At 39.5% G+C, this 14,448-nt stretch overlaps 2 protein-coding genes and 1 pseudogene across 2 annotated transcripts; 2 read left to right on the top strand and 1 right to left on the bottom strand.

Moving 5' to 3' along the window:
• Positions 1–440: 440 nt before the first annotated feature.
• Positions 441–2,139, top strand: LOC111463956 (RING-H2 finger protein ATL29). Its single transcript, XM_023107994.1, has one exon. It carries the CDS (start codon positions 693–695, stop codon positions 1,728–1,730), a length of 1,038 nt encoding a protein of 345 aa, XP_022963762.1. The 5' UTR covers positions 441–692; the 3' UTR covers positions 1,731–2,139.
• Positions 2,140–4,823: 2,684 nt separating this feature from the next.
• On the top strand, positions 4,824–7,397 carry LOC111463954 (transcription factor bHLH71-like). The gene is made up of 3 exons (XM_023107989.1): positions 4,824–5,377; positions 5,739–6,149; positions 7,101–7,397. Exons 1-3 carry the CDS (start codon positions 4,979–4,981, stop codon positions 7,194–7,196), a joined length of 906 nt encoding a protein of 301 aa, XP_022963757.1. The 5' UTR covers positions 4,824–4,978; the 3' UTR covers positions 7,197–7,397.
• Positions 7,398–8,902: 1,505 nt separating this feature from the next.
• Positions 8,903–10,910, bottom strand: LOC111463962 (annotated as a pseudogene).
• Between the last annotated feature and the right edge of the window lie 3,538 nt (positions 10,911–14,448).

The raw sequence follows: 14,448 nt of genomic DNA, 5'->3' as shown, positions 1-14,448 counted from the left end.
ATATTCCTTTGTCTATCTTTTTATATTTGATACTCATCAATTAGCTTAGTTTCAATAGAAAATTTTTGATATTGATACGTCTTAAGATTTTGTGAGCGTTGATACTTTAACTCAAACTTTTCAGGTTTTGCTTGGTTGTCGAGATAATTGGCGTAAAAATTAAACAAACAGAGAAAAATGACAACATTCATTCTAACTAAAGATAACTTCAAACAGATTGATCGTTCGTGTCTTAAAATTTCAAACAAAACATACAAGACCCATAATACATAAACAAGACCAATACCCCGAGATGACCCCCTCTACGATTATGTAGCTCTCGAGCATTCTCCCAGTTCGTCTCTGAAAAAAAATACTCGCTCAGAGAGGCACCTCAAAAGTCCGAGTAGGGACCAGATTGTAAACAATCTCAAGATACAAAGTGCCTAAGATGACACCAACAGGGTTTAATAAAATTTTGAAAAGTCCAAGGGTAAAATTGAAAGACGAAGTGTAAGGTCATCCCATGGAATGAGGAGAGAAAGAAGGATTGAGTGTTGGTCACAAAGAAAGTGTATAAAAGGGTTAGTCCTAATTATGGAAATGGCTATGTGGAAGGTGTTAGCCATCTCCATCTCCATTAACCTTAAACCATAGCAAGCAACGAGAACGAGTCATTGCGAGAAGAAGAAGGAGCATGAAGAAACACCATCATGACTTCCCTTATTAATTCTCCTCCTCCTCCTCCATCTCCTCCTCCTCCGCCGTCTCCTCCGCCGCCATCTCCTCCTTCCTCCTCCTCCTCCTTCCTCCTCCATGTCTTTTTCCGGCCAATGTCCACCGATTTCTCCCACTCTTCTTTCTCCCCTGAAGAACACTCCACTCCTCCTCTCACCATTATCCTCACTCTCATCCTCCTCGCCTTCCTCCTCGTCGGCTTCTTCTCCATCTACTTCTGCCGCTGCATCATGGACTCCCTCCTCCATTCCCGCAACCTCCGCCGCTCCCCTTCCGGCAATATCCTCCACCCCTCCGCCGATTCCCCCACCGTCCCTCCCGGCCTCGACCCACTTCTCATAAACACCTTCCCCACCTTCCCATATTCCGGCATCAAGGAATTTCGCAGCGACAAATTCGGATTAGAATGCGCCATTTGCTTGCTTGAATTCGACGACGACAGCTTCCTCCGCCTCCTCACTGTCTGCTGCCATGTCTTCCATCAAGAATGCATTGATCTCTGGCTTGAATCCCACAAAACCTGCCCTGTTTGTCGCCGGAATCTCGACTCCGATTCCGCCAGAAACTCCGCCGATAAGCCCCCTGATTCCGATCATGACAACCCACCACGCAGTACCCATCATGAATCAATCGAAGATGCTATTAGTATTGACATTGACGACGACGTCGACGACGATGACAACGCCGACGCCGACGACGACAACGACGATCGCCGGTCTGGTTCGAACAGAGGAAAACAGAGTATAAAAACAGAGGAGGCGGAGGACGACGGTGCCAAGAAATTCTCGAGGTGCCATTCAACGGGGCATTCGATTTTGAAGGCGAGAAGGGAAGATGATGATCGGTATAAGTTGAGATTGCCGGAACATGTAAAGATTAAGATCATTAGAGGGCATAATTGGACGGGGAGTTGTGTGACTTTTGATGAATTTTTACGAAATCCTGGGAATGGTGGTGGGTTCTCGGAGCTATCTGAATCTGATGATCGAATTGATTTGCAGAAGCCGCCATGATTGAGTTTCTTGAGTTTAATTCTTCTCTTTCTCTCTATCAGTTTTGATTTGATGTGTTGAGTTTTGTATCCATTAAAGAGTTTTGATTCGTTTTCTTTACAACAGGGTAGTCGTTTTTTTGTTTAGGTTCTTCATCGATTGCTCTAGAAGATTACAAAAATTATTCAATGAGATTTGAATCTTTTTGTTTAGGTTCCTTTATCGATCTTCTATAATCATATCGGACATAAGCTCTCGTGATTTTCTTTATAATTTATCATATCGGACATAAGCTCTCGTGATTTTCTTTATAATTTATTTGAAAAGTCGGGTAGTAATTGAACTTTAAACACATTTCCAACTAGAGATATCCATTGGACGGGGTAGAGATGAGGAAATCTTCTCCATCGTCGTCCCTGCTTTCTGTTTTAATTATTTATTTTCACGAAGATCAAGTGTGTGTATGGATGAGAGATGTTCAGTGCCCATTTAGCTAAGCGGGAAAATTTCCCCGACCCCTTTTCTATTTCTTGTTTAAACGAGGTTTCCCTGCTCTGTTTGAGATAGGTTAACGTGAAATTCAAACTTTGGGGTTAAATGGACATTTCTACTCCTAACCCACGAGGATGTGTGTGTGTGAATAGGAGATGCCCACGAGATCCATTTAGCTAATGGGGAAAAATCTCTCATACCCCATTTCTCCATTTCTTGTTTAAATAAAGATTTCGAGATAGGTTTATGTATAATTTCAACTTTTAAGTCAAATGTGCATTTCTACATCTAACCCATATGGATGTGTCTACGACAAGAGATGTCCACAAGACTCGTTTAGCTACCGTACAAAAATCTCTCCTACCCCCTTCTCTATTTCTTGTTTAAACGAGGATTCCTTGCTCCGTTCGAGATGGGTCTACGTGAAATTTCAACTTTGAGGTTAAATGAACATTTCTAGTTCTAACCCACGGAAACGGAAATGTGTGTGTGGACAAGAGATGTTCACGAGATCCATTTAGCTAAGGGAAAAAATCTCGCCTATCTCCTCTATTTCGTATTTAAACGAGGATTCCTCGCTCGATTCAAGATAGGTCTCAGCGAAGTTGGAGGTGGATGAAGAGTGGTAGAGTAGAGGCCCATAAACCCAAAGCCCACCCGGGTGGAAAAACATGTCAGAATTTTATAGTTCCAAATTAAAAAATAATAATAATAATAAAATAATAAAAATAAATAAAAATATTAGAAGGAAACTAATGGTCCCATTTCCCATAACATGCAACTTCCTAATTCCGACCACTTGTCATTCTCTTATGTTCCAAATTTCCTCAATTTATTTTTTTAATTTTATTTATCATTATTCTTTTCCCACTATATTACAACATTACAGCTCATTCACTCATCTCTCCATTTTCTTTGTATTAAATATTAATTCTTTTACGACTTACCCATATTTTTCTAAATATTTTTACCGTAGGTATCATATTTGACCATAGATCCTACGGGAATATCATACATCTGCTTATTTCTCCTTCCATTTTCTTTATCATCTTATTTGATTCGATAAATGATTATAAATACATTATTTTTAGTTTTAGCAAATATTCTCGCGGTATTAGAGGAATCTTTCATGGTTTATTTATTAATTTATTTAAAAAATTTGTATTTTTGCAGGAGAAAATAGAAAATTTGATTTATATGGGGAGGAGGGGGTAAGTAAGGAAGCAAGGTCCAATGAGAAGAAAAATGGTACTTTTTCCGAAGCTGATGGGTCACATGGATTAGGGTGCAGAAGAGGCTGACACATTGGACCACACTTTCAAGTTTCAACTTCAAATCCCTTTTCTTTCTCTCTCTTGTTCATCATTTATGAACATACATCTATGATCATAAAGTAGTCTCTCTACTTTTTAATTTTATGATTTTGGGTTTTGATTCATTATTAGTTTCTTCCAAGGGTCCAATCGAGTGTAATTTGGAAGATAAGGCATCGAGATCGATACTTCAATTCTCACACTCGTACAATGATTGAACTCAAAAGGACGAAAAATACTCACTCCACAAGGATTAAGACACATATTGTAGTTTTAATTTGAATAATTCTGAGTATATTGTGAGTTTGTTTAGTAAAATAAGTGAGAGTACGAACATTTGAACGAGGCTGTAGAAATAGGTGTAACCCTATTTCTCACGAGTATCATGCCTCTTTAGAACGATCCAGAGGCAATATCTATGTGCCCTGAAGTCGCTTCGAAGACATTTCTTCATTTCCAATAAATGTGAGTATGTAATATGGCAATGATTCATATCATAAACTTGTATGTGTTCGAATTCGGGATTTGGCCTATTTTCTTGTGTCCAAGGTAAGCATCTAAACCCTAAAGATAATACGGATTGAGAGGTAAGGGAGATGGGTAAGTGCAACAATTCAATCCCACTGCTAGCAAATTTGTCCTCTTTGAGCTTTCTCTCAAGGTTGTTAAAACGCGTCTGCTAGTGAAAAGTTTCCACACCCTTATAAATAATGTTTCGTTCTACTCCATAACCGATGTGGGATCTCGCAATCTCACCCCCCTTCGGAGCCCAGTGAGTTCGTTCTCTTCTCCAACTGATGTGGGATCTCACAATCTGCCATCTTCAGGGTCTAACGTCCTCGTTGGCACTCGTTCCTCTCCAATCAACGTGGGATCTCACAATCCACTCCTCTTCAGTGCCAAATGTCCTTGTTGGCACACCGCCTTCGAGGCCCAGCGTCCTTGGCTCTGATACCATTTGTAACAGCCGAAGCCCACCGCTAGCAAATATTGTCTTCTTTGGGCTTTTCCTCAACGTTTTTAAAACGTGTTTACTAGGGAGAGATTTTCACACTCTTGTAAAGAATGATTCGTTCTCCTCTCCAACTAATACGAGATCTCACAAAAAAGGTCGAAGAAATTGCATTAATTTAGGTAAACGCAGCTAAGATCATCTGAAACACAGCTTTTGCTAACTTGTCTCTATGCTCATTTCTACATGGATCATTTGGTCCCCTTAGCCCTTTCTCTCTCTCTCTCTCTCTCTTCTGTACAAACTGTTCCAATGTTTTGGCACTTTCTATGATGATATCAAGGACTAGAGAAGAACTATATGAAGCAATCCAATTCTGCCCCACTCACGTGCACCTTATATACCTCTTTCCTTTTACATTACCCTTTCAACAATTCCTACACTTCTCTTCCCATTCATCCCTTCTCTCCCTATCTTCCTTCAACACAATTCCTAACCAAAAACCAAACAAAATGAGTCTTGATGCTCTTTCTTCCAATGACTTCTTCAACTTCATCATCTACGACACCATCTCCGCAATCCCCAACACCTCCCCCGTCCTCCACGACTCGTCGGAGAACACATTTTTCTCCGACGACACGTGTTCGAGACATCAAGATCACCAACATGGGCTTGAAGGAAGCTTGAAACCCGATAGAAAACGCCGTCCGAGTGAGTTGGAAAGCCTCCGGACGGCGTCGACACGACAAGGGAAGAAGAAGAGGAAGAGAAAACCAAGGGTTTGTAAGAACAAAGAGGAAGCTGAAACACAAAGAATGACACACATTGCTGTTGAAAGGAACCGCCGCAAACAGATGAATGAGCATCTTTCAGTGTTACGTTCACTCATGCCCGAATCCTATGTTCAAAGGGTTTGTTTTCTTCTATTTGTCTCTTTCATTACTAAAATTTGGGACCCCATTTCTGAGATTTGATTAAACTTCATAATTATGCCATTAAAACTCCTACCCACCTTCTTCTTTTGCTCATATCTTCGTTACTAATCTCAATTATTTAGCCTAAACATAGAATTCAATTATTACTGCTAAAAATTGACCTCTGCTCCTAACCCTATTCATAATTGCATGGCTTGGCTACATTTTTGTTCAAGAACTTCAAAAAATGACAGATTCATAGGAAGCAGAGTTTGTAAGGCCCTAAAATATGATACGTACCTTTTTGATAGCAATCTTTCATGAACTGATATCAGTTTTATGTGATGAACATATGAAGGGTGACCAAGCATCCATAGTAGGAGGAGCGGTTGAGTTTGTGAAGGAATTGGAGCATCTTCTATCAACTTTGGAAGCCAAGAAGCTGCAAGTTTTACAGAAAGAAGTTGATCATCAAGAACAAGAGATTAATGATAATAAGTTGTTTTCATTTGGAAGTTTGTTGATGAATAATTCAGATCATAATTATTGTTCCCAATACTCTACCAAATACACTTCCAAATCCAAGGCTTCTTCAGCTGATATTGAAGTTACTATGATTGAAACTCATGCAAACCTTAGAATCCTATCAACAAGAAGCCATAGACAGCTCTTGAAGCTCATTGCTGGTTTGCAGGCTCTTCGTCTCACCATTCTTCATCTAAGTCTTACTGATTTTCATCCATTGGTTCTTTACTCCATCAGCCTCAAGGTACTTACTTACCTAATGTTTCGAACTTTGTTGTGAGATCCTACGTTGGTTGAAGAGGGGAACGAAACATTCTTTATAAGGGTGTGGAAACCACTTTCTAGCAGACGCGTTTTAAAAGCCTTGAGGGAAAGCTCAAAGAGGACAGTATCTGCTAGCGGTGGGCTCTGATACCATTAGATTCCACATTGGTTGGAGAGGTGTATGAAACGTTCCTTATAAGGGTGTGGAAACTTCTCCCTAGTAGACACGTTTTACAACCTTGAGGGCAAGTCCGGAATTGAAGGCCCAAAAAAGACAATATCTGCTAACAGTGGGTTTGAGCTGTTATAAAAGATATCAGAGCCAGACATCGAGCGGTGTGCCACCAAGGATGTTGGGACCCAAGGGAGGTGGATTGTGAGATCCCACGTCGCGATTGGAGAGGAAAACAAACCATTCCTCATAAGGGTGTGGAAACATCTCCTACTATACCCGTTTTAAAACCTTGAGGGGAAGCTCTAAATGGAAAGCCCAAAAAAAACAATATCTGCTAACAGTGGGCTTGGGCTGTTACAAAGGGTATTAGAGTCAGGCACCGAGTAGTGTGTTAGCGAGGACGCTGGGCCCCAAGGGGGGTGGATTGTGAGATCCCACATCGGTTGAAAAGGGGAACAAAACATTCCTTATAAGGGTGTGGAAACCTCTCTTTAGCAAACGTGTTTTAAAAACCTTGAGGGAAAGCCTGAAAGGGAAAGCCCAAAGAGAACAATATTTGCTAGCGATGAGCTTGGGCCTACACTTATCAAACTTTTCATTCTCTAATTACCATTTTATAACCGTCTCTAAACTTTCAAAATGGTCTAGATACGAAACTTCTTTATCAAAATGGAATAAGTCAAAGTTCAAAGTCGGAGTTCGGGGCAAGAATGAAGATTAAACTTACGACGTTTTGATGAAACAATGAAAATGCAGGTTGAAGAAGGATGCCAACTAAGATCAGTAGATGACATAGCAGCAGCAGCACATCATATGGTGAGAATAATTGAGGAAGAAACTATGTTATGTTAAAATGTAAACAATTCAAAAGCCAAAACAAAGAAAAAGAAGAGGTAAGAGCATTGAAATGGAATCAGCCATTAAAATGCCAAGTTCACTGTGTGTGTGCATGTGGCTTGGTTTGATGTAATTAGTAAATGAATGTGTTTTTATGTAAGATGATATTGTTTTGTAGCTTTCAAGGGTTTGTCTTATTTGCTTTAGTTTCTCTTTTTTCTTGAGACCACAGACAAGAAGAGAGTGACAGATGAGAAGAAAAAGTTATCGAAGGGATTGGTTTTGGGTTCATCATTATCTTCCTGTGCAATTTCCTCTCCCTTCCCTTCCCCTTTTCATACCTCCTTTCATCATCCAAATTTAGTTAGGGTTTTTGATGACCCACAATGCCAAATAGTGAGTAAATTTCTTTTTGGAAAGGTAAGAAGTCAATGTCCAAGATAAATAAAAGTAATTGAAACGAGAGATTTGTTTACAAAACGATGATCAAGACGGTTTAGAGAGCAATGCCACGTGCCGTGGTTATACCTTATTCCATCTATAGTCATTTAAGTTCGGGTTCTACAATGTCGTCTCATTTTAGTAGACTCATCTCTTCGTAACTTCATTCAATGGGTTTTAAACACTTAGAAAACCATTCTGACGAACAAACACGTAAGCACATAATCTATATGGTTGAACTATACTAGAAAGAATAAGTTAGGTGCGGTTGTGTAATAGCTCAAGCCCACCGTTAGCAGATATTGTTCGCTTTGGCTCATTACGTATCACTGTCAGCCTCACAGTTTTAAAACGCGTCTACCAAGGAGAGGTTTCCACACCCTTATAAGAAATGTTTCGTTCCCCTCTCTAACTAATGTGGGATCTCATAATCCACTACCCTTGGGAGCCAAGCGTCCTCGCTGACACACCGCTCAGTGTCTGGCTCTTATACCATTTGTAACAGCCCAGACCCACTGCTAGTAGATATTATCCGCTTTGGCCTGTTACATATCACCGTCAGCCTCACGGTTTTAAAATGCATCTACTAGGGAGAGGTTTCCACACCCTTATAAAAAATGTTTTGTTCCCCTCTCCAACCGATGTGGGATCTCACAATTCACCCCCCTCGAGAGTCCAGTGTCCTCGCTGGCACACCACCCAGTGTCTAGCTCTGATATCATTTGTAACAGCCCAAGCCCACCGCTAACAAATATTGTTCGCTTTAGCTCATTACGTATCGCTGTCAGCCTCACAAATTTAAAACGCGACTACCAAAGAGAGGTTTCTACACCCTTATAAGAAATGTTTAGTTTCTCTCTCCAGTAGTAGATGTGAGATCTCAAAATTTTGAAAATCTCAACCACATGAACACTAACTTTTTTGAGTAGCTAGCTGCTTCTAAAACTTATCAAAACATTAAAAAACTGGAAATAAAGTAGATGTACTTACAAACAAATCTTGTAGAAGGGCGTACAGGTTCATATGGGGCATCTTGAAGATGATGATGAGAATCATGAGAGAGCAATCCCTTTCCTTGTCATATGGAGCCCCTGTGTGCTACAATTATTGGGAAAAAGAAGTGACATTCAAACTTTTTAGCATTGAACAGAGAAAAAGGCTGCAGCTAAAAGGGTTTATTTAAATTGTGCCATTCGATGCATAGTTTTGTTTCTATATACACATCACTCTGTATTCTCATCAATTCAGAAAAACCAAAATTTAACAAAGAAACCAAAATCTCCCAGAAAAATTTCAGAAGTTTTAGAGAGAGACAGAGAGAGATGTCTTATAATCTTCATAGAAGCAATGAAAAGGCAGTCAAATAATTGATGGAAGAAGAAAAGTACTGGTGCATCGACATATTTGTGACAGTTTAATGATGCAACAAAAGCCATGGATGATCTTCACTAAAACCCATAACCAACCATAAAGCAGCTAAACCAAGAACATGGTATAATGTTCATTCCATAAAATCTCTGTCGTGGTTCCTCCTGATTCCGTGTTGTAAATTTCAGACACGGGCGATTTCTCTTTGTTCTTTTCCATGCCTAATGAGAGAAAATCTTCCACTTGAAAACGATCTCTTAATCGAAACAGGACTCATAACACAATGCAGGATTGTTTTTCTGTGGCTGGACTTGCTGTCTTCTCCCACTGAACATTTGGATGATCCAACATCACCTGAACTTCCTGCTTCATACTCATCGTCGTTTAGACGTAGAACATCCGCAATAATGATATGATTTTGGCTGCAATGATCCATTGAAATGGACCTTCTAATTTGCTGCAATTCGCCGTCTCTAAGCTCAATGACAGTGTCTCTTTTCTCTGGTACTCCGAGGTCACTGAAGGCACGAACCGAGTTCTTCCCACAATCACTTCTCAAACTTCGTTCTGAATCTTGTGAAACAGCCTCAGGGTCATGTGTCTGAGAAGTCTCTGGCATGGTCTCATTAGTTATGGGATATGCATTGCTTGCAGGAAGGTGAACGGGAGGAGAAGCATCGACAGAGACGATATTAGCACGACATAACGGGCAATTGGAGTGTGATTTGAGCCAAGTATCAATACATTGAAGATGAAAAGCATGGCTGCATTTAGGCAACAACCTAAGGCTATCATCTTCTTGAAACTCACTAAGACAAACAGAGCAATCAGAGCCTTCAACCAACCCATCTCCTCTCTCGTACTTGCAAACCGTAATGGACTTAACCATTGCCTCATCCAAGCCATTTGTGGCAACATGCCATGGTTCATGAAGTGTTGGGTTATGATTATCTTCAAATTCCTCATTTGGGTCATGATTGCCAGTTCCAAACAAGCGATTTGTGTTGCCACAATACTTTGAAATGATGGTGTAATAGCTTAAAAGAAGGAAAGCACTTGCTAGAATTCCAATAATTGCTATAACAAGAGGTGAAAAATTTGGGGATGAATCATCATCAGGAAACTCCAAGGGTGGTGGAGGTGACAACATGATGTAGCACCATTGAGGACAATATACACTACAAAAACCTTGAGAGCAATCTTTGTTGCTCATATAAGGTATCCAAGTCTTAGGGCTGCCATAAGACCCCATCAATATTCTAAGAGGCCCAGATATCAGTTTTTTCAAATCCCTCCAATGCAACAGGAGAGAATTCCAAAGAACTGGGTGATTTCTAGCTAATTAGATCACACGGTTACCCGGAAGCCACCAATTGGCCATTGCGGCATTTCATCAAACACTTGGTGGGCGTAGACAACACAAAAAGGTGTTTAGCATGAATATCGAAGCAAAAAACACAATATTACCTGAAAATCGCACTCCAATTGAACAGCCCTCAAAAAATGATGGAAACAAATAAGCAGAACATAAAATTGTGCACTTAACTCCAACAATTCTTGCAATGGAAAAGGGTGTTTGAAGGAAGAAATGGGAAATGGGAAATGGGAAAAGAAAGCAGAGCAGAAGAACTGGGAAGAAGTAGGAAGAAGAGAGGATAATCTAAATGGGTAATCTTCAATGTTTCTCTTTTTCTTTTTCTTGTTCTTCATTATCTTTTCCTTTTTCTGTGGCTTGCTTTTGGGAAGAACAGTTTGTTGACTAAGATGAAGATGCTGGTGCAGGAATTTATTAAAGTAATCAATGCTTTTTGGTATGGTTGAAGCTCAATTGCAGAGCGACAGGGAGGGTTTTTCATGGGCCTCCTTCCACCTTTTTACAGAGACGAGAGGATTCATAAATACCCACACAAAAAAAAGCAACCAAAATTCATAAATATTGAGATATGATTCAAAGTATTCAAAATGAAGATATGATTTGAAGTAGTTGAGATATGATTCAAATATTCAAACTACCAAGATTTTTAGGAGATTGTTAGTAGATTTAAATTCTTTCTAGATTTCGATGATTTACTATTTTTGGTCCAGTGTATTAGCTATAACTACTGGAATTGTGTAACACTATGAGCATTGAGTCCGTAGACAATAATAAAGCACCGTAGCTTTCATCTATTCCTATCCATTCCTATCTCTTTCACTATCCCTCTTTCCAACAATTTTGGTATCAGAGCCAAGTTCGTTCGACACGAGGGCGAGTGATTATTTTCTTTTCCAAAACAAAAATGGCAGTAGCTGGTTTTTCTTTCTTTGCACCGTTGTTGCCAATCTTTAATGGTGAGAAGTATGAGTGGTGGAGCATCAAGATGAAGACCTTGCTCAGATCGCAGGAGCTATGGGACTTGGTGGAGTACGGGTTCGTTGATATATCAGAACCCACAATTGAAGAAGAGGAGACACTAAGGGAAACCAAGAAAAATGATGTCGACGCTCTATTCATTATTCAGCAAGCAGTTCATGAGACTATCTTTTCACGAATTGCAGCAGCAACCACATCAAAGCAAGCATGGTCAATTCTACTGAAGGAGTTTCAGGGAGATTCAAAAGTCATAACAGTGAAATTGCAATCTTTAAGAAGTGATTTTGAAACTCTGCTCATGATGAATGGCGAATCAATTGCTGATTTTTTGTCCAGAACAATGGCAATAGTCAGTCAGATGCGTACCTATGGAGAGAAAATTTCAGACGAAACAATTGTTGCAAAGGTGTTGAGAAGCTTGACTCCAAAGTTTGACCATGTGGTGACTACCATAGAAGAAGCTACTAAGGATCTATCAATACTCTCCGTTGATGAACTGATGGGTTTGCTTCAGGCTCATGAGTCAAGAATCAATAAATCATCAGAAAGGAATGAAGAAAAGACACTACAAGTGGAGACAGACAACAACGAAGGCAACGAAAGAGAAAATATAGAAAATGCACTACAAGTGGAGACAACCAACAACGAAGGCAACAAAAGAGAAAATATAGAAAAGACACTACAAGTGGAGACAGCCAACAACGAAGGCAACGAAAAAGAAAATGTTTGTTTAGCAAGTAGAAGTTGTGGAAGAGAAGGATTTCGCAGCTTCCATGGCGATTGTGATAACAGGTGGAGAAGTGATGGACAGAGACAATTCAATGAACAAAGGAATGTCATACAATGTTACCATTGTAGAAGGTATGGTCACACAAAATCTGATTGTTGGTATAAAAATCAACGAATGAATTTTGCAGCAGAGAATGAAGAAGAAGAAGAAAAGTTGTTTGTGGCATGCATGGATACGAATCCAAAAGAAGGTAACTTATGGTTTGTTGATAGCGGATGCTCGAACCATATGACAGGCACCAAATCCTTATTCAAAGAGCTTGATGAGACGCAAAAGATTAAGGTGCAACTTGGAAATACAAAAGAGATGCAAGTTGAAGGAAAAGGTACAGTGAAAGTCGAAACCAGTCACGGTAAGATAAAACAATTAGATAATGTTCAATTTGTACCTGATTTAGGGTACAATTTATTGAGTGTTGGACAATTAATGACCAGAGGACACTCAGTTCTATTTGATGATAACACATGTGTCATCACAGATAAGAAATCAGGTCATAAAGTTCAAAGTGCCATGACTTCAAATAAGATGTTTCCACTTGATATTTCTAACATGGAGGATTTTGCTCTTACTGCTAGCATTAAAGATGATTCAACATTATGGCATCTCAGATATGGACATCTTCATATGAACGGCCTGAAAATACTTAGGGATAAAGGTATGGTTTTCGGATTACCAAGAATTGACTCAACTAATTTATGTGAAGGATGCATTTATGGCAAGCAGACTAGGAAGTCCTTTCCTGTTGGAAAAGTTAAAAGAGCTTCACATTATCTAGAACTAATTCATGCTGATTTATGTGGGCCAATGCAAACGAAGTCCTTGGGTGGAAGTATATACTTTTTACTATTCGTTGATGACTATAGTCGCATGAGCTGGGTTTACTTCCTACAACATAAGTCAGAAACTTTTCAGAAGTTCCAGATTTTTAAAGCTATGGTAGAGAACCAAAGTGGCTGTCACATTAAAGTTCTTCGCACAGACAGAGGTGGCGAGTTCATATCTAAAGATTTCAATCTCTTTTGTGAAGAAGAGGGCATCCAAAGGGAATTAACAGCTCCCTACACTCCAGAACAGAATGGAATCGCTGAACGAAAAAATCGAACTATTGTGGAGATGGCAAGAAGTATGTTACAAGCAAGGAGACTTCCAAACCAATTTTGGGCCGAAGCCGTAGCAACATCTGTTTATCTATTAAACATCTCACCAACAAAGGCGGTTATGAATCGAACTCCTTATGAAGCATGGCATGGAAGGAAACCATCTGTAAGTCATTTACGAATCTTTGGTTGTGTTGCTTATGCTTTGAAACATCCTCAAACTTGTCAAAAGCTTGATGAAAAATCTGAAAAATGCATTTTCATTGACTATTGTACTCAATCAAAGGCATATAAACTATACAACCCCGTTAGTGAAAAGATTTTAGTTAGAAGAGATGTAATATTTAATGAAAACGTGAGTTGGGATTGGAGTAAAGAACAGGAGCAGCAAAAGATTACCGTTGAAGTTTCCCCAAATGAAGAGACAAGGGTCAACTCCAGTGCATCTCCCAGTGGTTCCACTGCAACACAAAGTGTGTCAAATTCATCATCTTCAGCATCACTTAATAGCAATTCTTCTCTTGAAGAACTTTCGGATGAGACACCTCCAAGGAAGTATAAATCTTTAGCTGACATATATGCATCATGTCAGTTTGCTCTTACTATTTCAGACCATATGAATTATGAAGAAGCAACTGAAAAAGAAGACGGGAAGAAAGCCATGGCAGTAGAGATGCAATCCGTTAAGAAAGATGGAACATGGGATATGGTTGACCTACCAAACGAAAAGCTTTATGGAGATTTACAAGAAGAGGTTTATGTAACACCGCCAGAGGGATTCATAAAGGAAGACAAAGAAACAAAGGTATACAAGTTGAGACAGACATTGTACGGGTTAAAGCAGACATACTTACGAAGCCCTTGTCAGAAGAAAAGCTCTGTACTTACATCTGCAACTTTGAATCATGGGGGAGTGTTGAGATATGATTCAAAGTATTCAAAATGAAGATATGATTTGAAGTAGTTGAGATATGATTCAAATATTCAAACTACCAAGATTTTTAGGAGATTGTTAGTAGATTTAAATTCTTTCTAGATTTCGATGATTTACTATTTTTGGTCCAGTGTATTAGCTATAACTACTGGAATTGTGTAACACTATGAGCATTGAGTCCGTAGACAATAATAAAGCACCGTAGCTTTCATCTATTCCTATCCATTCCTATCTCTTTCACTATCCCTCTTTCCAACAATAAATACTCACTCATTCCGGCCGTC

The sequence above is a fragment of the Cucurbita moschata genome, unplaced genomic scaffold (assembly GCF_002738365.1).
Source record: "Cucurbita moschata cultivar Rifu unplaced genomic scaffold, Cmos_1.0 Cmo_Scf00029, whole genome shotgun sequence".
Taxonomy (NCBI): domain Eukaryota; kingdom Viridiplantae; phylum Streptophyta; class Magnoliopsida; order Cucurbitales; family Cucurbitaceae; genus Cucurbita; species Cucurbita moschata.
Note: the sequence above shows the minus strand (reverse complement) of the source record. Positions and strands in the feature narration are given on the sequence as shown.